The sequence below is a fragment of the Orycteropus afer genome, unplaced genomic scaffold (assembly GCF_000298275.1).
Source record: "Orycteropus afer afer isolate SDZICR_OR568_19922 unplaced genomic scaffold, OryAfe1.0 scaffold00359, whole genome shotgun sequence".
NCBI classification, from domain to species: domain Eukaryota; kingdom Metazoa; phylum Chordata; class Mammalia; order Tubulidentata; family Orycteropodidae; genus Orycteropus; species Orycteropus afer.
In genome coordinates this window covers 2,080,520-2,107,224 of record NW_006921946.1, presented here as the reverse complement: position 1 = coordinate 2,107,224, position 26,705 = coordinate 2,080,520, and the positions used below count along the sequence as shown (strand labels likewise).

The window sequence follows — 26,705 nt, the reverse complement described above, 5'->3', positions numbered from 1 at the left end:
GTCATTGTTGAAAAATAAAAAATACCTGAAACCAAACTCACTGCTGTTGAGTCAGCTCCGACTCATAGCTACTCCTCCTTGAGTTTCCGAGGCAGTATCACTACAGAAGTAGATTGTCCCATCTTCCTTCCGAGGAGTGGCTGGTGGGTTTGAACCACCAGCCTTCTGGTTAGCAGTCAAGTGCTTTAAGCAGTATGCCTCCAAAGGTTGTAAAAAATATCTTGAACTCTGTAAAAAGGGAAACATTAGAATTTTATTGTTGAACTTAACAATAGCCAAAGTTGGGTTAATACCTGGTAGAATACTAAGTGCTCTGAAACCTGGAAAGGGAGAGGGTTCTTATGTAAGAGTTATGCAGGAATGACTCGTGAGTCACAAATAAACTTTTCACAATGTTACTTCATCTATTTTCTGTCACAGATTTTCTGTGCAGGTAAACTGCGTACACAAACATCTTTTCAGGGAATATTCTTGTCATTCCCTTCTTGGAACATCTTTATCATTTGTTAAAACATAAACTATAACCTTGTCATATAGCAGTTACAAGCATTCTTTCTGATAACAAAACATTTTTATCATAGTCTTAAGTAAGCACTTAATTCTCTCAGAGGCAGGGAGTGAACATATTCTGAAAGTAGAAGCAGGCATTTAGGGCAAAAGGGTTTTATTTAGACCTGTGTTAGTCCCTTAGTCATGCCAGGTGGCTCAGTTTGAAGGTGCTCTTTCACATCATAAAGATGATATGTCGAATAATGGGATAGTTGATAACTGAGGAATAGGGGGAGTGGAATTTGACTAATAGGAAAAAAAAAAACTATCCTATTAAAATAGTTTCCTTCTAGAATCCTGGTACTCATAAATAGTCATTAAACACTTACTTGTCTTCCTCAGCCAGATGCCATTGTCATAAGGATGTATTCGATTGTAATACCTAATAAAGTTGATTTATGTATCTCCTGATAAAATTTGAGCTCTTAGTTAATGCTTGAATGATTTTAGCAGTCTCTTGTGGTAGTCAATACCCTTGAATTGCCTTTTTCTTTCTTTTTTTTGTGTGTGCTACGATGATTATATTTCAGGCCTACGTTTTACGTATAAATTTGAGAGTTCTCCTGATACTCCACTTAAGGAAATGTAGTATGTGAGTTTGACTTTTGATTATTGTCCCTTATCCTTATTGTCTTTGAAAAAGATGATAAGACATAAAACTATCTGCCAAGACCACTTATATTTGTTTCGGTCTAAAGTGAGATTACATTTTCATCTAGTTTCAATATAATTTAGAGACGTAAAAAATCATTTTCATGACTATCATCAGAAATGATTTGCTACCATAGTTCCTTTTTCTTCCCCAATTTATTCACTATTACCAAGTCTTTTTCACAGATGGACGTGTTCTCTAATTGCTATAGATTTCGACTTAGAACCTTATAGACAGACTGAATGCTGATTTTGAAAGGGCATGCTAAAACCCATTGCCGTCGAATTGATTCCAACTCATAGTGACCCTATAATACATAGTAGGAGCACCCTATGAGGTCCAAGGCTGTAAATTTTTACAGAAGCAGACTGTCACATCTTTCTCCCATGGAGCAGCTGGTGGGTTTGAACCACACACCTTTCTGTTGGCAGAATTTCACTGCGTGACCAGGACTCCTTAAGGGCAAGCTAGACACCTAAGCTTTAGAATTAGATTGTATTGGAAGTGGCAGTATATGGAACTTCTTTAAAACCTATTTAGTTTGAGTTTGGATCCTTCAGTGACACATTTTAACACTGGAAAACTGAGATAGTCAAATAGAAAGAATAAAATAGGAGTAATAATCGAAAGAATAAAGAGTTATAACTACAACAGTATTAAAGGCTGAGGGATTTTGTTGTTGTTGTTTGTTTTATGCAAAGGAGCCTGTTGTTAAGTGCTATCGAGTCGGACCCAACTCATAGCCACCCCTCTTTGGGTTTCTGAGGTGGTATCACTACGGAAGTAGATTGCCCAACCTTCCTTTCTAGGACTGGTGGGTTTGAATCGCCAGCCTTCTGGTTAGCAGTCAAGTACATTAGCCACTAGGCTACCAGAGCTCCTCAAAGGAACCTAATGTGATTTAAATAATCGAGGACATGTTGACAAGTAATGTTGACACTTTCCTTTGTCTCTAAAAAGGTCAGAAAAGGAATAATAGATTTAAATATAAAACAGAATTTTGGGTAATGGATGAGGAAACTTCTTTGGCTAGTGTTTATGGATATTATGCAGAGAATAAATCAATAATTAGACTCTGTGATCGTCCTTGTGATAGGAACCTATGTCTAATAGGAAGTCTCTCTCAATTGGTTCAGTGTTCTCTTCAGTACTGTAAATCAGTCTTAATGGGGCTAGGTGTATGTGAGTGGGAAGGGTAAGGTAGGTTCATGCTTTACGTGGTAATTATAGGGCTGTTGTAGAGATGAGCTAAAATAGGTGCTTTACCTGTTCAAAATCATGTAGGTAAATGGAATGCATGTTACAGATTTCACTGAAGTTCAAATTAGCTTTTGGGATGGCTACTTAAATATTATTTAAGAATCCTGATGCTTTATAGCTTAAGTTAAATCTTGTGGTCAGCTTACATTCTGACTTCTAAATTGATCTGTACAGCAATGGTAAATCTTGGAAAAATAACTTTCCTTGCCTTATAATTGTTTATAATAATAATCAGTTAAGAGTATTTTTTACATACCACAAGGTGGGAATGATTAGAAACTATCTTAGAAGGTCGTATGCCACAGTGTGGTTAAGGTTGTTCTGTCAGTGTTTATTTTAATCATGAACTTGGTTTTTAAAGTGATAACTCCTTGGATTCCATTGCCTTTTCTGAGCTATCGAGGATCAGAAATTTCATCATCATTTTCTTCAGGAAACATTTCTCAAACTTATCTTATGGCTTCAAAGCCCATCAGTAATATTGTTAACAAAATGAAGCACTTAAATGCAGAGATGGAGTGAGTTAGGGGGATGTGTATATTGTGGAAAAAAAGTCTTCCTCTCGCCCAACTCCATCCTGCCGACTAAGAGTCCAGTAGTCCCTCTCTGTGTATGTTTTGTGTACCTCCCACAGGCCACAGTACTTTCTTTTCTTTGAGTATATTCTGTTTTTCTTTCTCCATACATTTTTTAAATACTACATGTCTTTCCATCTATTTGAATACAGCCATTTTCTTTGTTTTTCTGTCTTTATACATTTGATTATTCCCCCCTTTCCCCCAAATCCATTCTTCACTAACTCATATCTCTTTTGTGTCCTCCACAGCTTCATGTTAAATTTTTACTTTATCTGCTACTTCTGTCACGTAATGAATCGTTCATTTGTTGTGTGTAGGGCCTGTGTTTTTAACCTTTCTTAGGTGTAAATTTTAATTTGTCAGCTAAATTCTAATTCCTATGAAGGCAGAGATTCTCCCCCATTTTTCGAGTATCCTCCATTTAGTCCATTGCCAAACATGTAGGAGGAACTCAATATTTTTAATTGGAATAATTATAAGTAGGAAAGGTGGAAAGAGTGTTTTATTGCATGGAATGGTCTTGGAACTTAAATATGAGTCTTTTTATTTTTCTGATTTCCCTTGAGATTAAATTTTGACAATGAAAGAAATCTGAATAACTAAGATCTGTGTTCACACTTGACTATTGGAAGGGAGGTTCTAGTAAAGGATGCTCAATTACCTGCAGATTCTTTAAATAGAAGCACCAAACCCACTGCCATTGAGTCAATGCCAACTCAGTATCCCTCATAGGGTTTTCAGGGCTGTAAATCTTTATGGAAGCAGACTGCCTCATCTTTGTCCTGCAGAATGGCTGGTGGGTTTGAACTGCCTTCCTTTAGGTTAGCAGCCCCATGCCTTAATATGTGACCCTACTATATATTTAGTATTCTAATTCCAGTTTCTGCCAAGACTCTGAAAAATAATGATGAAGATGATGGGAACACTAGGCTTTACATTATTGATAAATCATAAACCAACACCCCAATTGTTACTGTTAATAATAAAAAAATACATACAAATAATAGGACAGTACTCCTATTTTTTCAGTATATCAGTTTTTATATTGTATTTTTTCAATTTGAATTATATTACTCTGAGTTTAAAAAAAGAAAAAAAAAGTTGATTCTAACAAGCAGATGTTCAGAAAGAAATGCTAGGTATAAATGGTGAAGCATAATTTATTACAAATAGGTCAAAGTTAAATGCATCATGCTTTATGACTTTGGACATGCTCCCTACTCCTCTGAGGCTTAGTTTCTTCATTTTTAAATGGAGACAGTAATAACTCACCTCATAAGATCAGAGTGAAGGCTAGAAGAGATAGGACATCTGAAGTACCAAGCACGCTCACTGGCCTCTTTGTAGGCATCTAACACGTATGAGTTTTCTTGCTGCTTCTCTCCCTTTCTCCTTCATGGCGGAGGCACATTATTTAATTAAAAGTCTATAAATTAAAATTTTGCCCTCATGCTCTGACATAGCACATTCTGATATTTATAAGGAAGTTACTCCTTACTATAACAGTGATACAATGGGAAATGAGACATTGAAAAAGGATGTTGTTTATAATAATATAACATGAGTATTTTTCAAAGAATTAGTGTTCTGTTGTTTTGGTTAAAAGTTATAAACTTGAAAACTATATTTACTATTACACTAAAAGAATATTAAGACATTGTTGCTAGTTGGAGGAGTAAAATAATTTTCTGAAATCAACAGATCTTTAGATGAATGAGAAAATAAAATTTTGCCACCTCAACAAGGACAGTAACATTACAATAAACAATTTAGACCAGGTTCTTTGGGGAATGAAATTTTCTGGCTAAAAACCCCATTATCTTTTACATAAATAATTGCAAGTATGATCTACTTTCCTACCTTGGAAAAATGTATATATGGAATATAGTAGCCTCTTTGTAGAGTGAGGATCTTTTGTTTGTCCTTCGAAATGGCCGTTACGGATGGCCTGATTAAGAAGGGGCAGATTAGCCCAAAAGTAAGCACAAGGCATTATAGGAGAAGTTACAAACTTTCCTGCCCCTCCTCACATCCTCAAATCCCTAATACCAGTTTTGCTTTAATTTTCATATTCCCACTTCTTCCAAAAAAGGGATAATAGAACATATCTAACAAATTGAAGATTCTGGTTTCTTAAAATTTAGATTTTATTGAAAGGGATTGAGAAATTATGCAGTCTAGTTCCTTCATTTTATAGATTAAAACACCAAGGCATAGGTTAATTGAGTTGCTCAAGCAGATTACTAAAAGAAACAAGGATTTAGGTGCCCTTATTAAACTGACACTTTAACAGTGTCCCAAATTTTGGTGGTTATCTTTGGTCTTCTTTGAAACAGGTAGATCGACACTTGAGAAAGCTGGATCAGGAACTGGCTAAGTTTAAAATGGAGCTGGAAGCTGATAATGCTGGAATTACAGAGATATTAGAGAGGCGTAAGTAAAATTTACAGTTTTACATCAATATTGAACAGTCCATACATGTGCAACATCTGACCACTGGGACGATGTGTGTCCTACAGAGGGTTTTCAGAGCCTACCCTTTGGTGGATGGTGGCTTCTGGGGAAAATGGCTTGCACCCTCGCAGTTGGAACCGTTTGGAACATAGATATGGAGAGAGAATAAAGGATATCATCCCCTCAGTCCTTAAGAAAATAATATTGCATCATTTCTGGTTAAAAATATTCACATATGCTAGTAAGTTGAGTAGCGAGAACAACGATTTAAAGAAATATAGCCATCAAGAAACAGGTTAAACATCTAGAAAAAAAAATTAACCCATCTGTCATTAAATGCATTGATTTAGCTCTCCATTCATGCACATGCATTTATACTTTAAGGAAGACCTTCTTTTTTTCCTTAGAAAGCCATTATTTTTTTCTTCTTAAGAACTGCTGTAGGGCCTTTCCTCAACTGACACACGGTGTCTCTGTCCCTGTGTGTATACCAGTATTCATATTGTATATATATATAGAGAGAGAGAAACATTATAGTTATTCCATAGCTGTTCCTTTTTTACTGAAAGAAACCTTTCTTTAAACTTTCCCATTTCAATAGAAAGCCATTTTAATTTTTCTTTGCAAGGCTAGACTTACCTCCTGCTCTAACTTACGCTTATCACTTCTTGGCTTTAACTTAGGACACATCCCAGAAATGGAGGCATGAGCTCTATTTGTTTAACTAATTTAACATCTCTTCCAATCTAAATATTGTAATATACATAAAAGGGGATAGAGTGGTGCTAGGCACAGAGTAGGTACTCACTAAATGTTAGTTGAAACAAATTATAGCTCATTTCTACTAGAATTTAATTAAAGGGTTCAAACATCATTTCTTGGTACATTTCAACAGCAAGAACATATACATATTTCACACATAGATGGAAGTTTCTTTTCAGTGTGAGGTCATATACCTCACTGTGTCCTCCACTGTATCTCACTAGCTGTCACCAGAGAAAATACCAGTCATGAATCTACTGCAGTGTCCATAGTTGGATTTTTGTATTCAAAAGTAGATTTATCACTTTAGGTGACAGTCTATTTCTGGTGCTTTTTTTTCTGAGGAAACTCTAGAACTGAAGATAATAAGTATTTTGAAACTAAATAAAATACTCTTAAGTGTTTTGATTTTTTGGGGAAATGCTGATGATAGCTGTGAATAACTGTAACTCATGCCTATTCAGTCCTGCAGGAAGGTTAATAAAGCATCCTCACTAAGGACACAGACATATGAAACCAAATTGGATCAAGTTATAAAAGCTGCTTCACCCTCTTTTCTGCCATAATTTCATCTCAAGGGATCAAAGATAAACCCAGAAAATTTCTGTGAAATTATTTTAAAGCTTGGTGGTAGAGATTCTGTTCCTCACTTTTCACAAAGAAAATCTCTAACTTCTTTTAGGAAATCTTTACTCTCATATATCAGATTAATGATGACAGAACTTTCTTTCTTACAGTAATGTCTGTATTGCTTAGAACTTTAGTATCTCCCATTCAGAGGCCTTCAACTCAGTAAAAGTAGGTTGTTTTTTAGCACTTATTAGTAGTGGGGTTATAATGCCTATTCATCATTCATCCATTTACATGGTACCCACTGTGGTGGGTTGCCTAATTAGATATCAGCATACCTTTGTTTTTCCAGTGCAAATGGACAATTCATTGTTTAGAGGCAGGATAGCTTGGGTGGAATTGGCAGTGGTGACTCTCTAACATGTCTGTCTGGTTCAAGCAAACTCACTGCTGTCAAGTCAAATCCGACTCAGCAACCTCTCCTTGGGTTTCTGAGGCGGTATTACTACGTAAGTAGATTGCCCAACCTTCCTTCCGAGGAGTGGCTGGTGGGTTTGAGCTGCTAGCCTTCTGGTTAGCAGTCACATGCCTTAGGCACTATGCCACCAAAGTTCCCATCTGTCTGGTTAAGATGATGCTAAAGAAAAAAGACGATGCTACAGGTGTGTATATCCGCGCTACCAGTGCTCTGCTGGGGAGTTGGAGGCTGTGCTTGATTGACATGTAAAGTTCTGCAGTGACATTTAATGGCAGTGTATTTCTGTCCTTCTCTCTCTTTTCTTTTTTGAAAGGATCTTTGGAATTAGATACTCCTTCACAGCCAGTGAATAATCACCATGCTCATTCACATACTCCAGTGGAAAGTAAGTTTGATTTAGCAGCTAAAATGGTAAATACAAGTCAGAAACTATATAATGCTACTTGTATATTCTTTTGGGCAATCCTACTTCCGTAGTGATACTGCCTCGGAAACCCAAGGAGGGGTCGCTATGAGTCGGGGCCGACTCGACGGCACATAACAACAACAACAACAACACAGTCTAGGGCAAAATAAGTATCCTTTCCTTCCTTTTTATTGTGGGATATGTTTTTCACTGCAATTAGTAATAGAGTTACCTTTTTCTTATGGGAAGCATAGATTTGATTGGATATAGTCTCTCTTCCCTGGAATTCATAGAGGAAGTATACCTGAAGTGTAAGCATGCTGGGCCCTTTCTCTTTTTTTATCCTGTTCCCTAGTGCTTAGCATACCGTTTGGCATACAATAAAAGTCTCAAATGATGAGTGAGTTAGTAAATAAACGAATAGTCAGATATATGGCTGGGGTGCATTTTTTGACAAATCCTTAATTCGATACACAATTGCACAATTGATTGAAAACCATATAGGTAATAGTTTGAAAGCAAAATTCCGTTCTTGTTATATGTGAAATCATGGTACGCCATGGATTATATTCAGTACTTTGCAACTGAAGTACTTTAAATGTCTGAGAGGTCTACATAATAAATCATCTGACAGTTCTACTGTTTAACCTGGCTTCTAAGAGAACTTTCTGTTCTGTTTCCATCCATGAGGAACCCAGAACACAGTGGGGTGGCTTCATAGCTGGATAGAGGTCCTGTGCTTTGTCCATAATTCTCCAAAGTTTGAAAACTCAGGCATTCTTTCTTTATATTCAGAAAGGAAATACAATCCAACTTCTCACCATACGACAACAGATCATATCCCTGAAAAGAAATTTAAATCTGAAGCTCTTCTGTCTACTCTAACATCAGATGCCTCTAAGGAAAACACACTTGGTAATTTTCTTTTCTTGAATATAATTGTTTGCTTTTTTGTTTCCCTTAGAGTAAAGGAGAATGAAAGCAGTCAGGATTAATGAATCATACGGTTTCTTTATCTGGTTAAAGTCAATATATGGAGAAAGAAGAAAAAAGAAAAATGTGATACATATTTAGTCATTTAAATCTACAATGACATACAGTTTTTTAAATTTAATAATTATATCTGTGCTGGGAAGTACTGTATTTTAAACTCACTAATTTATTTTCTCTCCAACCATTTTCATTTTTTCTTTTACATAGGATGTCGAAATAATAATTCCACAGCCTCTTCCAATAACACTTACAATGTGAATTCCTCCCAGCCCCTGGCGTCCTATAACATTGGCTCATTCACCTCAGGAACTGGTGCCGGGGCAATTACCATGGCAGCAGCTCAAGCAGTTCAAGCTACAGCTCAGGTACAAAGCAAAAGCTGGGAGACAGAATGGTACATTCTGTCTGACACATTGGCAATCCCAAATGGAGACAACTCACTGTGAATGAATAGCTGTTTCTTCCATTGTACAGTTTTGTGTTTTAAAACTATAGTCTTATGATATGGCAATTTATTAAACAAAACGAATATATAGGAAGTACCGAGTTGATTATGAGAAGTAAAAAAAAATAAATTGACACAATCTCGTGCAAGTATCTTCCCACAAAAATTGCTCATATTGCCGTGTTCTTGGCTGCCGTCCATAGCACGTGCTCGGATGAACAGCACTTTGGTCCTTTCACCAGTTCCAGGGCTTTCTCTGAGCCTCAGAACTTAGGTGGACTTGAGTTTGTTCACTTTTATATATTTGTCTTCCAAATTAAGAAGTTACCTAATTGGTAATTACTTCATACCTGTAAAAGTTGATTTTAAATCTTTATATAAAATAGCTTAAATTACAATGATGAATAGCAGTGCCTTCCCACTGACCCAGTGTCATTGAGTTGATTCCGACTCATAGCGACCCTATAGGACAGAGTAGAGCTGCCCCATAGGGTTTCCAGAGCTGTAAATATGGAAGCAGACTGCCTCCTTTTTCTCCCATGGAGCAGCTGGAGAGTTTGAACCACTGACCTTTTGGTTAGAAGCCAAATGCTTTAACCCCTGTGCCACCAGAGCTCCCTAGTAATGGAATAGCTGAGATTAAACACTTTAGATCAATTAACACAGGATAGAACAAAATAATACTGTAACTTAGAAGATTTGGAAAAGAAAATCTATGTATTTGTGTGTGTTAATACTATCAACGAATGAATGTCTATTTAGATGAAAGAAGGACGAAGAACGTCAAGTTTAAAAGCCAGTTATGAAGCATTTAAGAATAATGACTTTCAGCTGGGAAAAGAGTTTTCGATGCCCAGGGAAACAACTGGTTATTCATCATCTTCAGCGCTTATGACTACGTTAACACAGAATGCCAGCTCGTCAGCAGCGGACTCACGCGGTGGTCGGAAGAGCAAGTACGTTACATTGTTACAGTAGCCCAGGACCTTTACTAAGCGCTCAGTCTACTTAGCATCTCAGCTGGGCTCCCTTATTTTAAACAACAGGCAATAAGGAATCAAGACAGGATAAACATTAATTTATATATTTATAATTATTATTTAATGTTAAATCTTAATGCTTTGGTTGTCATTCCATTTTGTAACATTTATTGAAGAGTTACTGTCAAGTAATTTCTGGGTGATGAGCAAGTGAAACTGATCTTGTTTTTTCAGAAATAACAACAAGTCTTCAAGCCAGCAGTCATCATCTTCCTCCTCCTCGTCTTCATTATCCTCGTGTTCTTCATCATCAGCCGCAGTACAAGAAATCTCTCAGCAGACGACAGTAGTACCAGAATCTGACTCAAACAGTCAGGTTGACTGGACCTACGACCCAAATGAGCCACGCTATTGCATTTGCAATCAGGTAAAAGTCTGGTACTTGTCTTCAAAAGCATAATCGGAATAAGCTAGGAAGAAGAGAACTGTTTGGTTTTTTAAGTACAGTTTTTGCTCCATTGAAAACATACTGGCTTTTTTTATACATCATCTTCCTCTTATAAAAATGGCATGTTTGCTGTAAATACAGATAGTATGATGGAAAAGTCTAAGATCAGTGTCACATATAAGCTGTAATTAAACATTTTGATGTATTACAAATGTTTGTCACATGCGTATGTACACAGGAATACACACATGAGTATGTGTGTATGAGTTTGACAGAATCACAGTATGTACATTTTTTGTAACCTTTTTTCCCTGTATCATGTTACTTCAACATGATTTTTCTTTTAGTCATTTTTTTCTTATAGTTACCTGTTACATAGGTATACTTGACTTATTTAACCAATAGACAGCTGTAGATTATTTTAGTGGTTTTAAGTTTTTTTAAATTATAAATAATATTATGATGTTGTTGTTGTTATGTGCCGTCGAGTCAGATCCGATTCATAGCAACCCCTCCTTGCATTTCCGAGGTGGTATCACTACAGAAGTAGATTGCCCAACCTTCCTTCTGAGGAATGGCTGGTGGGTTTGAACCGCCAGCCTTCTGGTTAGCAGTCAGGTGCCTTAGGCACTATGCTACCAGAGCTCATAGACATTTTTAAAACAATCTGTTTTACACATGTAATCTAAGATAATCCTGTAGAAGTAAAATTGTTACAGATGTCTGCTACGGACTGTAAACATACATTCTAGAACTTTATTACCAAAAACGTATGAGTGTGCTCATTTTGCTTACTCCTGTTTAACACTGGATATTATTCTCTTAGAAACCATATACCAGTTTGATACTTTTGTAATATGTAATAATTTTAATTTGCATGAGTAGTAAGATTGGACCTTTCTAGGTATTTTTATTTCTTCTTTTGAATATTGATTCCTAATATTTTTCTATTGTTTTTGTCATACATATTGTAAAACTCTTTCTTCTATCCTAAAGTTTCAATGTTTTGTAGCTATGACTGACTTTTTTTAAAATGAAGTCTGCCATGGATTGCATGCTTAGAAAGGCTTCATCCCCTCATAGTCTTCTCCCTTGATAAATTTGTCCTGTATTTTCATCTAGTTTTTACATGTTGTTGTTGTTGTTGGTATGTGCCCTCAAGTCGGACCCGACTCATAGCGACCCCTCCTTGGGTTTCCGAGGCAGTATCACTACAGAAGTAGATTGCCCCATCTTCCTTCTGAGGAGTTGCTGGTGGGTTTGAACCGCAGTTTTTATATAGTTCTCGATAATCTTGATTTCTTCATTTTTAGATCTTAAAGTGTAATTTATTATGTTTCATGGCATGAGTTGCCAAAACCAAAACCAAACCCACTGCCATTGAGTCGATTCAACCCATACTGACTCCTCCTTGGTTTTCTGAAGTGGTATCACTACAGAAGTAGATTGCCCAATCTTCCTTCTGAAGAGTGGCTGGTGGGTTTGAACGATCAGCCTTCTGGTCAGCAGTGCCTTAGGTACTATGCCACCAGAGTTCCTATGAGACGCCAATCTAATTAAAAAGAAAATTAACAGTTTACTATTGTTTTACTTTAGTATAAATGATTAAGAAAAATAGCTTGTAAACATTCTGGAAATCAAAGCAGGTTCCTTACAAAATAACAAAATCAGCTTGGCCTCTGTAACACTAAAAAACTACATGACAACTCTATGTCCATAGAGCTTTAAAGGAAAAGTTGGAATGTTCCCAAAATGCAATACTCTGAAGAGACTTTCTCCCTCATGCAGAGAATCAGAAAGTGTGCCATCTAGTTAGTTAAACCCTGCCTAAAAAAATTACAACCTGTTAAGCGCTTAGGAGTCCTGGTGGAGCAGTTTGACCACTAACCAAAAGATGAGTTGTTGGAGCGCACTAGTTACTCTGCAGGAAGAAAATGGGGCCATGTGCTTCCATAAAAATTGCAGCCTTGAAAACTCTTGTGGGGCAGTGTGCTCTGTCCTAGAGGGTCATTACAGGTCAGAATGACAGCAGCAAATTGGGTTTTTGGGATTAAGAGCTTCAGTGAACTCATGAATTAGAAAGTTGTGCTGTAAAATACTAGTGAACAACAGAAGGAAAACAGGAAAGAGACTATGTAATAAATAATAAATTTAGATGTTTCAGTGAAATTTGCTGTTTACTGAAAATATAGATAATCTAATGTGACCTAAGAAACAAAAAGTTAAGTACGTAAATAACCTAAGAAAGAAGCTTAAAAAAAGAAGCTGAAAAACAAAACACCATCCTCAAGGGTGACTCCTGTGTCCAGGTGGTTTATAGAGCAAGTTCCTTTAGACTTTTCAAAGAACAGGTCATTTCTGAGTCTCTTCTCCTGACCACCCCTCCCAAAAAGTGTTTTATTAAACTGTATCTCTCAATTCTCATTGTGATTATATATTCACTGTAAGCATACCCTTTGCTGTTGAGTTATTCTGACTCATAGAAACCCTATGGGACAGAGCAGAATTGCCCCATAGAGCTTTGGGGGCTGTGATCTTTACAGAAGCAGGTTGCCACATCTTTCTCCCACAGAGCAGCTGGTGGGCCTTACATACCCCTCTGTTTTCTAACAGTATCGTGAACACCCTTGAATATCTAAGTTACCTTGGATTTAGATACTTGTTAGTGAAAATACTTAATTTTCTTTTAAATAGGTATCCTATGGTGAAATGGTGGGATGTGATAATCAGGATGTAAGTATTGAATGTTTCCTATTCAGCATGAAAAAAGTCACGGGTTGTTATTACTTGAATTGTTCTTTCCTGAGTGTTTTTCTGTGTCTCTTGGTCTAAGAAGACAGGTTTGCAGTTACATTAATTTGGGGATATGTTAGATAGCCTTAAAAATTCAGTCAGGTTATATTAATAAATACTAGAATATTCCTTTCCAAAATTGAGTAATGTCCCTTAATTTGCTTCCAGTTATGTTTAAAGTTAATTTTATTGTTTTGTGTGAAGTTTATATTCCTCAACTGTTAACATATGAAAATTAGTAGCACTGTCCTTCCCCTTTGCTAAAGAATACTGTGTTTACTAGCATAGAGTTCATTGACTGAAGAACGGGAACTTTAAAACAGTACCCTCGTAGGAAGCATGGTGTTCAGGTGAAGGGTGGGAGTGTGGAGGATCTAGTGTGAAAGTATTTTCCACCTGTTGGTGTAGTACTTCTTACTGGCTCTGCAGATGTCAGCTATTAAGAGCTGCTCCTGATAAAAAGGAAGTTTAAAAGGAAAGAATTCTTAATTTCTTTTTTAGGAAGTTTGTTTTGTTTATATATATATATATGTAAAGGCTACGAATCTTTTTGTCTTGTAATTTTGATTACTTTTATACAACCCAACCCCCTTTTATTTCTTTTATTCCATTAAAAGCAGAACCCTGAATTCTGTAGAGGTAATTGATCAGTAACATTGGAAGCCTAAGATTAAGACTAAAAGTTTTAATTTTGTCACACAATCTGAAAATTGAAGAGAGTTGGCTTCCATTAAAATGTGCACTTTACCTGCTGAGAGGGTACCGAGAGCATGTCCTTTTAGGTGCAGGATGGACGTTCCCATTTCCCTCCCTAGAATCCTTGTGCACCTTCATGATTATTGCACAACAGCTGTTGGCAGTCATTTCAAGAACACAACTGTGAGCGTCTTCCAGGGCATTTAGGGAAAATGAATGAATACCAGTGAATACCAGTGTCATCCACTCTGATTTCCTCTTATTTGCCTTGTGCTCTTCTGAGGGTGGTTTACTGTGGAAGTGGAGCACTGCTTCGTATGTTGCAGCGAATACTTTTCTCTGTGCCTCTAGGAATAGGTCCACCCAAGAAGGAAATCCAGGCATCCCCTTATATCTTTAATTATAGCTAGCTTATTTCACTCTATGAAGGAGTAAATAAAGCTGAACATGAAATGCAGTCTTTAAAATCCTTTGATCATCTACCTAAGAGGCCTTTCTTCTTTTTGTTCTTGAAAGTTGGCATCAGTTTACTCTTCAAGTTAATGAACATTAATGCATTTTAGTTCATTATTTAGGATTATGGGGATAGATTGTATAACCTCAGAGTATTAAAGACACTTCATTTGCCTTTGCCTCCATTTCTTCCCCATTGAAGCTAATCAGATGGACTGAGTGACCTCTTCAGTCCTCTCCCAGATCTAAAAATTCAGTCCTCAGACTCCCTTATTAGATGGGCTCTTTAGTCTGCTGGGCATATGTGAATGTATTCTCTAATCTTTAGACATACAAAAAGGTTTTTCTATTTTTGAATTTTGCTTTCCAGTGCCCTATAGAATGGTTCCATTATGGATGTGTTGGACTGACAGAAGCACCGAAGGGAAAATGGTACTGTCCACAGTGCACAGCCGCCATGAAGAGGAGGGGCAGTCGGCACAAATAAGGTTGTTCCACTTGAGGAAGGGAAAACTTTAGCTCAACGTTTTATATAGGACTTCAAGAGAAAAAGGGAAAGAAGAAACAGTGCATTTCCTGGCAGTTGCTTAAAGGATTTATATAGACAATCCTCTGAGATCTTGCACCATCAGCTTTATGGATTGTATTTTAATGATGTAAGTAAATTATTTCTGCACTCCTGGTGTGCTCTGATATTACTCCAGTGAGCCATGAGTTGTTTCAGTGGCCAACATATGCAGACATCTGTACTCCTCAACCATTTTCTCAAGGTAACGGGCATTCTATAATTTAGACTTCAAGGAATTCCAACAAGGAAGATTTTAAGAAAAGTGTTTTATATTCAACAGGTATATTCTGCTGCATGTACTGTACTCCGGAGCTATTATGTAACACTGTACATAAATGGTTGCAAAAAAAAAAAAAAAAGTCAGTGCTTCTTTCAAAAGACTTTAAGAGAATGGTTTTTAAAACATCTTTATAACAAGCTTTGTTTCTTTGTGAAACTCAATTCAGCAGGCTGAAGAAAATGGTTCATGTAATAAAATGGGCTGGCATCCTCTAGAGTACCTAGGTACATGAAGAGAAACTCCTGTAGGTAAAACTAATTTGTGCCATTAGTCTTTTTATGTTTCTGCATCCAAATAGAATGCAGTTCATAGGGGGGCTGATGGGGGAAGGGGTGTTAAAGTAATACATTTTTATACCAAATGTGTTTATTTTTTTGTGCAAGTAATCCTTAAAATTGGAATTGTATTAGGTGTTAAATAAAGTTTTTAAAAAATTACTTGTATTTATACTTTATACGCTTAATGCAAATTTCTTAATTCCGATTAACTGCCAGTTTTCATAATCTGAAAGAGAGACCCAGGACGCAGAATGCTGAATAGTCTGTGATTTCTTTAGTAATAATGTTTGGAATTTGTGATGTGAAAGCAAGGAAAGACTTTTTAAATATAAATTTGAAAGGCAAATGTATTTTTCTAGAATATCTCTCTGGTTTTTCCTTCAAAGTCCACGGAACATGGAAGAAGTCTAATTATAGGAGGAGATAAAATGAAATTAATTGTTGCAAATGTTTTGACTTGAGGCAGTGTGGCCAATTTAAGTAAAAAGCCCCCTGGATTGGCACTTAAAATTCAGCTTTATTTTTGATTCTGCCACGTTTTGGTGGGAGAGTTCATTTACATTTTGAATCATTCTGGGCCATATTAAATCAGGCTGCAAGATACTGATATGGTACTTCAGAGGTGTTCATCTGTAGGTGCTATTTAAATTATTTATCTTGCATGTGGAGGTTTTATTTAAGTATAATACCAAGTTCTGGTCAATAGAAAAGTCCTTAAAGCTGTTTAAATATTTATTACATCCTATGTCTTACGTATTGAAGCTTACTGGGTCTGTGAGGTTTCTGTTTTGATTAAGACGGCTTATGAGCCTCTTAGAACTCAGAAAGCGGAGCAAGCAGGATCTAAGCAGTGCTGTCCACAGAGCATGGATCCAGGTTTCCACCGTCTCTTCCAGCTTTGAAATTCCATACTTCTGAACTGCTGCGTTCTGATTTCATACCTGTGTCGGACCATAAAACTAAGCTAGGGTCATTTGTGGGTACCCTGGTACTGAGTATTTTCATGGAGATTTTATAAAGTTATAAGAAGTAATATGGAATGTAGTATTGAGTTAGCTTAGCAGTATGTGGCTTGGAGATGCTGAATTGTATCATTTACATCCTTTAACAATATATTGCGTCTTTTCAAACTTACAGGAATTGGTCAACGGAAAAAGCCTTATGTACAGTCTTATTTCAAGAGAAAGTTCCTGGTATGACTCAGGAACTTCCTTATTTCAGCTGCTACACAGTCCCTTTCCATGTGTAAATTGCACTTCTTATCTAATCACTCAGATGTTGAATATTTTATGAAGTGTGTATCAAGAAGTAAACCACCGTTTTGTGCAACTATTTAGTAATGTGTGGGGCCTGCTAACACCTAGATAATCTAGCTAATGCTAGGTATCAATGATGGGCCAAATACAGAAAACTACCTCATCCAAAAAAAAAAAAAAAAAAATGTGGCCAACCAGTATTATGCTTTTTGCAGCATTTACCCCAGGAGGTATAACAAGTATTTTCAGTTTAGAAAATACACTTTCCAAATCTTTGCTGTACAGAAATTCATGTAACAATTGGTGGCACAAAATATACAAATGTGGATTTACAATTTCCAGGTGTTGAACATTGAGGCCTTAACTGCTGTAGAGTGTATATTAAAATGTTCGTGGTGACACGTTTAAAGCAATAAATGGCTTTACTTAAATGCCTACATGATGCCGAGTGTTTGATAAACATACACTATTTCTTTCCTAGGACAGTTAGTTCTTTTGCTCTTTTCTCTTTAAAGCAAATCCCACATATTTGTAACTTTTATAACCTCAGGTTTTTGTAATGTTAGTGCCCTTTGTCCATAGATTTTAGAAATGATCATCTGGATCTCACTAATTAATTACTTTAATCTTAGATAAGCATAAATGCTTAATTAATTTGGACTGTAAGGAAGTAAGAAACTTTTTGAATGTGTAGACATTGCAGTGTTTTTCCTCAACTTTCAGTTGTCCTTTTTTTTTTGAGTTATCTTTCAGCAGATGTGTTATGAGAGAAGAAGAATATCTTCAAAAACATTTATTTTTATAATTGTATAAATGTTTAATACCTAGATGTTGAAAATACACAGATAAAGGTGTGTGTGTGTGTGTGTGAGTGTTGGGTGCAGAAGTGGGGAGGACTGACATGTTAATCGCTCTATTGTGGTAAATCCTGTAGCAGACTGATTTACAAACACTATGAGAACATTGGGAGTGGATTCCTTTGACTGCAGTAATCAGCAGGACTTAACAAATGAGTTATTTGAAGTGAGTCCTAAAGGCAGATGAAGGGAAGATTTTGAAAGCAGAAGAGATGGTTCAAGAGCCATGTGCATTCTGGATACTTTAAACCTGGCTATATTCGCGGTGGAGAGCATGGTAAGTTCATGTAGTGTCTGTTAGGGGGAAAGCTGGATATCTGCACAAGCATCTATTCATGAAGAGCATTTTATTGGTTCATGTCCATGGCTGACATCCTCTATAGTACCTAGTTACATAATGCAAACCAACTCTGCAAGAAATTTCTGATAGGAGTAGTAGCATTTATACATTGTTGGTTGGATATGATTAACAGTTTAATAAAGTAGCACAGCACTTATTAAGATTATAAAGTAGAGCTGGCTTAAAATTAGTCTATAACTTGGAAATTGCTTAAATTTTTTAAATTTTAGGTAAATCTTTTTTCTGATTTTTGAGACTAGATTTTTGCTAGTCAAAAATTTTTTGTTTCCTTATACTGATTAGAAAATCTAAATTACTGAGACAGATTGTTATTTCTGGGCCTGTTGTTAGTTGCCATCAGCCTAGGATCCTAATATTCCTGATTGGAGTGTGCTCCAGGGAACTCTCCAGGCACCAGTTGAGAAACAGACACTTGCCTGAAGCTTCCTTTATCGCCTCCCAAAATATGAACTCTATATTGGTTCTCCATGGCATCTGCCCTCTCTCCCTCTTAGTTGTGGCTGGGGTAGGATATGCTTATCAAACCTCATCTCCTGTTCCTTCTAAGCATGTGGTTAGATCTCTTCCCAGCTCAATTTCAGTTAGGAGAGGCCATGTGATTGAGCTCTGGCCAATAAAATGTGAACCAAGCGATGTATGCCATTTGTGACCTGGCCCCCTAAAACACCTCCCACATGATCTTTTGTGTCCTCTCTCATTCCTCCACTGGTTCAATGCAGAGGATCCCAAAAGGGTATCCAAATGCACCTCGTGCACACCACCTGTCTTTTAGTGGAGGCTTACATGTTGCTATGATGCCAAGCAGGTTTCAGCAGAGCTTCTAGACAGACTGGGAAGAGAGACCTGGCAGTCTCCTTCCAGAAGTCAGCTAATGAAAACCCTGCGGGTTACAAGGGTCCGATCCGCAACTGATGATGGGGACCGGGCAGCTGGGGGCGGTCTTGATGGCAGCTAGCAACAACGAGGGTATGGAAAACCATAAGTAGAAAGACCCTGGATGCCAAATGTCTTAACCAGAAAGTGATGTGAGTGAGAAATCTTTTTATTATATTAAGCCACTGATGTTTTATACCCTTTGTGGATAGAGTATCAAAACACAGGTTTTGTGTGTGACAGTGCTTGTTATGTTTTAGTCATTTCTAGTGTTCATCATAGTTCTTCCATTTGTCTGGGGTGATGCTTTTGCACAGTACAGATGCCGTGTGTGATTCATGATTTAGAATGTCATCCTGTGTTGAGAGCTTATGGGGAAAGTTGTACAGGCAGCATTAGATGAGAGGTGGTAGGGCTGAGAAGAGGGCAGTCAGCCTTTCTAAGAAAGGTGCTGGAAGGTGAAGGTCCAGAGCAAGCAAGCAGCGCCTTCAGGACTTCATTCACGGCCCCGCCACTGTGGCTGCGGCTGGATGCTGTTACGGCGTCCGTGGGCAGGAGCTTTCTGAGAAGAGGAAGGCTGTCCCCTGCAGCAAACCGAGAACGCCCAGAACCTCAAGACTTCCCCTTCTGCCAGGTCACCACAGAGAGGAAATCCATGTCAAAATGTTTCCTGAACACACAACATTTTAGAGCCTCAGGTGACCTCAGGGGTTATCTAGTGATGACTGAAGCCTCCATCTTGTGAGAAAGCTGAGATTCAGAGAAAAAAACAAACCAAACTCACTGCCATCAAGTTGGATGTCAGATCCAACTCATAGAGGCGACTCCTTGGGTTTCCGAGGCGATATCACTACAGAAGTAGATCGCCCAGTCATCCTGAGGAGTGGGTGGTGGGTTTGAACCACCAGCCTCTGGTTAGCAGTCAAATGCCTTAGGCACTACACCACCAGAGCTCCTGAAATTCAGAGAGGCGACTTACTTTCCCAAGATTTCCTGACCCAACACTGAAATGTTATGTGTTACAGATCTCTATTGACCCAGCACTGGCATTTTACATGCTAGATCTCTTTGTTCTTTTAGCTTTCAAAAATACGTATTTTTGAAAAATAACTTTTTCAAACAATGATTATTTGAATACAGTCTCTCCCCCTACCCGGTATCTGCAATCAAAACGAAAAATAAGTGTATGGAAAAGTGGATTTTGTGGAGGAGAGGTTTGGAAGATTGTGCTGCTGTTTTCATCCAACCTTGAAATGATCGGATTCTGAAAGGCCTATCCGTCTGTTGTCCCAGTAGAATGCTGCTAATTACAAGCCCTCGAGTACTGAGAATTCTTAGTGGAAGGGGTTCTTTTATGAAACTATACACACAAAAGCAGGCTCTCTGAACCTGTCAGAGTCCACATGTTGATAGTTGCGCTGCGTATTCACCCCCGTCCCTCTTCACACTGAACTATCTTCCTCTGTCTTTATTGTTCACTGTTCTGGCTTCTACTCAGCCTTACATTCAAATAGGTCTAACCTACTCCTCAGGCATACATACCTTTCATGTGTCACCGCTTAAATGCCCACTCCCATACCACCCTTGGCCTTGACATTCTCCCAAACTAGTCTCTACCACTCCACTTCACAAAGCAAAGGGACGAGAGCTCTATAAGTACGTATGTTTGACCTTGGTGTTTTTGTGTTCCATGTGGCCTGTCATCTGATGATTATCTATTCACATGTCTGATACCACACCAGACCATCAGGTCTGTGAGGACAGAGCTCAACCCCAGGATCCAACGCATCACAGACATGCAGTCAGCAAGCAGACATGCATCTAGAATGCCTCGGTGCTTTCCACACGTCATCATCTGGGCATTCCAAGAGCATGTCAAAGGGGCATTTGCATCCCCATTTCACAAAGGAGTAAAAGCTGAGATTTAGAGAAATTAAATCACTGTTTAAGAACAGCTGACAAGAGAGGCAGTGCCAGATTTAGACGCAGATTGGAGTCAGTCTAGACTCAGATGTAGTTGATGGATTCCGGCTCCTTGGGGATAATTCCTGCTCTGCCTACTTTTCCATGTCTTGTTTCTACCATCCCACTCTAAGTCTGTTCTCTCTTCTGCAGACGTCACTTTGTCTGCTGTCTTCTCCCATTTCTTCAGACTCAGTGGTTAAGATGGGGAATATGAATCTTTAACCCACCAGCATCATTTCTGGAACACTAATTTTCCACCATCACACTGGTTCCTATTATTTGAAGTCCAGTTATAGCATCTTAAAATCACCCATGCTGTTGTCTTCCAATTCTCCCAACTCAAGGTAATTTGATTTTAGCATCTGATGTACTCCTTTTGTACTCTCTACTCAACAATGGAATCATGCATAAAACGATCCTTTGATTCCTCAAACTTTTTCAGTGGTCTGGACAATAAAACTGCAAATCCTTTTATAAAATGTTAAAATAGGTTTTTTTTTTTTTTTTTTTTTTTAAAGCAACGAACTATAAATGTCTTTGTCTCTGAGTCTATACTAGCTGGTTACCCCTAGGGGGCGCACCGTCTCACAAAATATAAGTGACTGACAGTCCCTGGCCTAAGGGATGGGCTCATTCTAGGGGTGTGGCCTCACGTAAGAAGTTCTTTCCCACAAGAACAAGTTTGGGTTAGACAACTAGAAAACCTATTTAGTTTCATAGCCTTTGAAGAATGTCTGATAAAGCCCTAAACAGTCCTGGGCTGTTCACCAAGTAGGGAGTGAGAGAGGGAGCAAACAGGCTCTATGTAGATAGAAAACCTTTCTCCCGGGAGTTCCTGGAACTGACTCATAAAATGGATGGAGTTTGAAGAATTGCTCTCCCAGTATCCTTGTGGTGGTCTGTATGGCATTGGATTGAGTTGAATTCTGGGCAAAGCCACAAGGGCACTTTTTAAGAGTGTAGTGGTAGGCAATTAGCCTTTGGAAAACCCAGTCACTAGTCCAGGGAAATACAATAATAATAATTTTGCATACTCCTCTCCGCTGGGCAAAAATTACCCAACACCTGCAACAATCAGTTCATTTTAGGAGTGGATAACTGTTGGCTGTCCGGTTGATTCTGCCTCACTGGGACCCTGTAGGAGACTGCCCCATAGGGTTTTCTGGCTGTGACCTTTAGGGAGCAGATTGCCGCATCTGTCCCCGGAGAGCCTCTATGTGGGTTTGAACTGCCAATCTTTCCCTTCGCAATCGAGAGCTATGCAGAAGGGCTCCTTTTTATGAGTGTAGCGGTAGGCAATTAGCCTTTCACTAGTCCAGGGAAATACAATAATAATAATTTTGCATATATACCTGTAAGCCTGAAAACAACCCTACAAGGTAGATATTGTTAGGCTAAGAGATTCCAACGTCTAAGGACCCCTGTGACAGCAGAACTGCGCCATAAGGTTCCCTCGTTGCCGTCTTTATGGGAGCCTCTCTCCAGGTCTTTATCCAGAGAAGCCACGGGGTGGGCTGGAGGTGTCCTCTGATTAGCAGCTGAGCGCTTAACTGCGCCACCAGGGCTCCTTAAAGTAGTGATGATGAAGGTATGAGGTCGGCATCAAAGCAGAGAGGCACTCAAGAGTGCTCTATTCCGTTGCTACCAAGAGGGTTTGGCACTCTCCGGGCATGACAGTGCTCGTGGCCCTCTTAAAGATAATTCCCTGCAGGAACGAACTGTTCAATTCCCTCCCGGAGTCCACTTAGTCTAGCCTTCCACCTTTGTCATCCGTCGACCAAGGGCCATTCATTCTTCCAAAGTTGTATTAGGAAAGACAAGTGACAAGGGATCAAACGGCAAGCATGTGTTTAAAAGTCAGCCGCTGTGCAGAGGCAGCCGCATTTCAGGGGAAATGAGACCACTGTCTCCGACAGGCCGAAGCCCGCTGTTCCAGATGCAAAGCTGACTGCGGCTCCTGCTGGTCCCGAGGGTCCAGGAGCCCCGAGCCTTAGCTCCGCCCCGCCGGCCCGGCCTGGGCAGCCGGGGTGCCGAGCCAGGTCCCCTGCTCCGGGCCTGCGTGCCTTGGTAACTGCGCGTGTGTCCATGTGCCCCTGTGTGAGTGTGTGTGTGTGTGTGTGTGTGTGTGATGAACTGATTGCACTCATACGACTGCGTGTTTCCTTCCCAGTGGTTTTGATCAGCAACCCGTTAGGGGGATCATGGAAACTTTTTTTCTGGCTAGAAGGATGAAAACTGAGTAAGTACATAGAACTTTGAACTTGGAATGAAACAACTGCAAAGTCCTAACAGTACCCATGCCATTGAAGCCGATGATTCCCCCTCCCTCTTTTTTTTTTTTTTTTTTTTATGTTAAAATCCGTGAAAGTTTACAGGAAAACAGCAATTTAAAACGGAATGAAGGGAAGCAGTTAAGAAACCTACATGGCTGGGAGCAGGACCGCTTTAAAAACGAGGAAAAATGAGGAACTGGCCGGCCTCCAGGCACTTTGGGCTTTAAACCTATTGCGTTCTTCACCGCGGTTTCCAGCCTCCAGACTGACTTTGTTTGGTGCTGTTTTCTCTTTCCCTCTGAGCTGAGGCAGCAGCCGGACTCCTTCACTGGGACTTTGAGGTGTTGTGGAAATAAGGCACAACCGGAAGCCACGGTTTGGCAGCCTGCTCTACACTCAGGTTTGCGTTGCAACTATTCTTATTTGATGTCTTTTTTTTACACGCGCTCAGGTCAGCCACTCTTCACTGTCCTACGTGGAAAGGCTCTTGTTAACCACCTCAGACTTTTGGGACTTATGATTCTTGGGCATGAACCTTTGGAAAATTCTTCAGCGGGAATGGCGCAAGCTTGATTTAAGTGTAGAGGAAGACGACAGATTTTTATTTTTCATGCTGACAGAAAAGAGCTGCTATGACTTTTCCCGGAAAGTGGACAGGGGCCAAGTGAAGCGGAACTGGTCATGGTCTGTCGCCCAGGGATCCTGTGTCGTCGGCGACTTTGCCCTCGGCCCTTCTTGGTGGGCTTGGTGGTGGCCGGCTGTCTGTTCTATCAGACCCTGACGCTCAGGGGGACAAGGAAGCTGACAGGTGCTGTCACCGGGGCTGCCCCAAACACACCCACCCCAACCCCGGCGAGTGGATGCAAGAAAGGATTCGCCCTGGACACACAGTGCTTCCCTCTGTCTGGTGATGCCCAGGAGACCAGGAAGGTAAGAGTCTCCTAAGCTTTACCAACACAGGTTCTGCAAAGACAGCAGTCCCTCTCGCTGGGTCCTTTCTGTAAAACTAAAATTAACCTCCAAGAGGTCTGAAAGGGATCAGGGTAGAACAGCCTGGGACAGTGAACTCATGACAGGGAAACAAGTGGTAGGTTAGCATCTTACATTTACTTCCAGAAAGCCCTGACCATGACTGTATCCCTCGTAGAATTTCACTTCATTTTAGCTAAATGTATTTGGAGGTGGTGGGAGTGTTGTGAATTCTTTCTAAAGTATTAGAAACCTAAGAGAGCTGAGGATTTGCAGGTGAGGAACATAAATCAAGTATTGGTAAAACCTCATAAACATTGAGCGTCTTCTTCCTCAAAGCAGCCAGAATCTGTGCCCAGATTACACTAGACTCAAAGATACACCAACCTTCCATTTAATAATTGTTAGATTGACTTCTAATTGGTGAACACACTTCTAAAGCATTGTATTTATTTCTGAAGCATTTAAAAGAATCATGTAATAGGTTTCTTCAAAACAATTGACACACTGCATTTTATGGTTCATAGAATTAGAGAAATACAGATTAGTCTATACTTATACTATTCTGGTTTACTAATCTTGCTAATCAAGGGTTGGTAAACAACATTATATAGAATTTCTGTTTTAATAAGCCACTATGTCCACGCCTGTCAGTGAAATACTAATCTTTGAAACAGTCCGGCCTAAAAGAAAAACAATACAATCATCGTGGCAAAGCCACTGAATTCTATGCTACATCAAGGAACATAAGTAGTATCTTACATCTACAGTTAAGTTTGGTGAATCTGATGATATCGCTGATGATTTGGAGCAGAATTTCCTCTTAAATACCACCACGACTGCTGAATAATAGTGTTGGTGAAGAATATTGAATATACTATGGGGAGCTCTGGTAGCATAGTGGCTAAGACACTTGCCTGCTCACCAGAAGGCTGGTGGTTCAAACCCACCAGCCACTCCTCGGAAGGAAGGTTGGGCAATCCTACTTCCGTAGTGATACTGCCAAGGAGGGGTCGCTATGAGTCAGGGCTGACTCGACGGCACATAACAACAACAACAACAACATGGACTGCCAGAAGAACAAACATCTGTCTTGGAAGAAGCATAGCCAGAGTGCTCCTGAGGAGCAAGGATGACAAGACTTCATCTTAAGGACTTTGGACATGTTATCAGTAGGACCAGCCCTGGAGAAGGACATCATGCATGGTAAAGTAGAGAGTCAGTGAAAAAGAGGACACCCTCAATTTGATGAATTGACACAGTGGCTACAGTAATGAGCTCAACCATAGCACTGACTTTGAGGCTGGCACAGGACTGGGCAGTGTTTCATTGTGTTGTACACAGGGTCAATAGGAGTCAGAACCAACTTGATGGCACCTGACAACAACGACATTCTGCTACCATTACTGCTAGCACACCCATCACCACTGTATTTTAAATATTTTATAATTTATTCCATTTCAGACTCATAACGCTGTAAGATAGGTAAGGTGGGTCTTTTTGTAATCATTTTACAGCAACCACAGTTGACTAATACTCAAAAGATGTTAAGGCTGCCACATGGACGAGTATTATGACATTGTTCATCCAAAACCCACAGCCAAACCTGTTGCTGTTGAGTCAATTCCACCTCACAGTGACCCAATAGGACAGAATAGAACTGCCCATAGGATTTCCAAGACTGTAAATCTTTACAGAAGCCAACTGCCACATCTTTCTCCCATGGAATGGTTCATGGGCTTCCAATACCAGCTCTTCAGTTAGCAGTCAGGCACTTTAACCTCTGAGCCACGAGGCTCCTAATGGTTCATCCAGGGGAATAGAAATCAAATCTCCTGGTTCCCACCATTGGACTGTTGCTCTAAATAAGAGGAAATTCAAAATTCTAGTAATAATGTATGAAGTTACAACTATAAGAACTTACTGAAATGCAAAACAATATTAGGTAAGAACAAAGAAAATTTGCAAAGTTTTAAGTGAGTGACTTTTTTGTTATCAATAATGTTAACGAACATCTTGAATACAAAGTATGTTATGACATAGAACAGTATTTTAACTAGAAGCAGTTCTAGATGAAACTTCAACTGCAAATGTAAATCAATTTTTAGATGCTATAAAGTAATTGAAGAATGTGCATTCTTTGTTAGCATTATCTTGTGTTTGCATTATTCTTCTGTCTTTGGAATCCATCAAATTTATGATGGATATAAATTGTGGCTGTTAAAGTCACTTCTTATTTTCTTCTAATATTGACAAATGTAATTCCTTTCAAAATAATTGCAATGGTATTTTGCTAAGAAGTTTGGGCAAAAAGGTTTTATTTATTAACTCACAACCTTTCTTCTCCCCTGTTTGACTTTATAAGACTCCTGCTTTGCTTGTAACTTTAAGCATATGTTAACTGTTATTGTAGACTGTCCCAGAAAATTCCATTTCAGCTTCGACTCTCCTGCTACTTACAAACCATATGAAAGTTATTGGCTGCTTGTTTAAAATATTCAATTCAGA

At 38.9% G+C, this 26,705-nt stretch overlaps 2 protein-coding genes across 2 annotated transcripts in view; both read left to right on the top strand.

Annotated features, from left to right (window-relative positions):
* The window catches only part of ING3 (inhibitor of growth family member 3), a 52,157-nt gene extending 37,153 nt beyond the window's left edge, over positions 1-15,004 (top strand). Inside the window, exons 5-12 of the mRNA XM_007952810.2 lie at positions 5,376-5,472; positions 7,617-7,688; positions 8,505-8,624; positions 8,910-9,067; positions 9,910-10,103; positions 10,362-10,554; positions 13,270-13,308; positions 14,888-15,004. Coding sequence (XP_007951001.1) covers positions 5,376-5,472; positions 7,617-7,688; positions 8,505-8,624; positions 8,910-9,067; positions 9,910-10,103; positions 10,362-10,554; positions 13,270-13,308; positions 14,888-15,004 — 990 coding nt within the window. The remainder of the gene's footprint in view (positions 1-5,375; positions 5,473-7,616; positions 7,689-8,504; positions 8,625-8,909; positions 9,068-9,909; positions 10,104-10,361; positions 10,555-13,269; positions 13,309-14,887) is intronic.
* Positions 15,005-23,909: 8,905 nt separating this feature from the next.
* Positions 23,910-26,705, top strand: part of CPED1 (cadherin like and PC-esterase domain containing 1) — a 386,749-nt gene continuing 383,953 nt past the window's right edge. The window contains exon 1 of the mRNA XM_007952817.1: positions 23,910-24,158. Within this exon, the coding sequence (XP_007951008.1) occupies positions 23,910-24,158 (249 nt within the window). The remainder of the gene's footprint in view (positions 24,159-26,705) is intronic.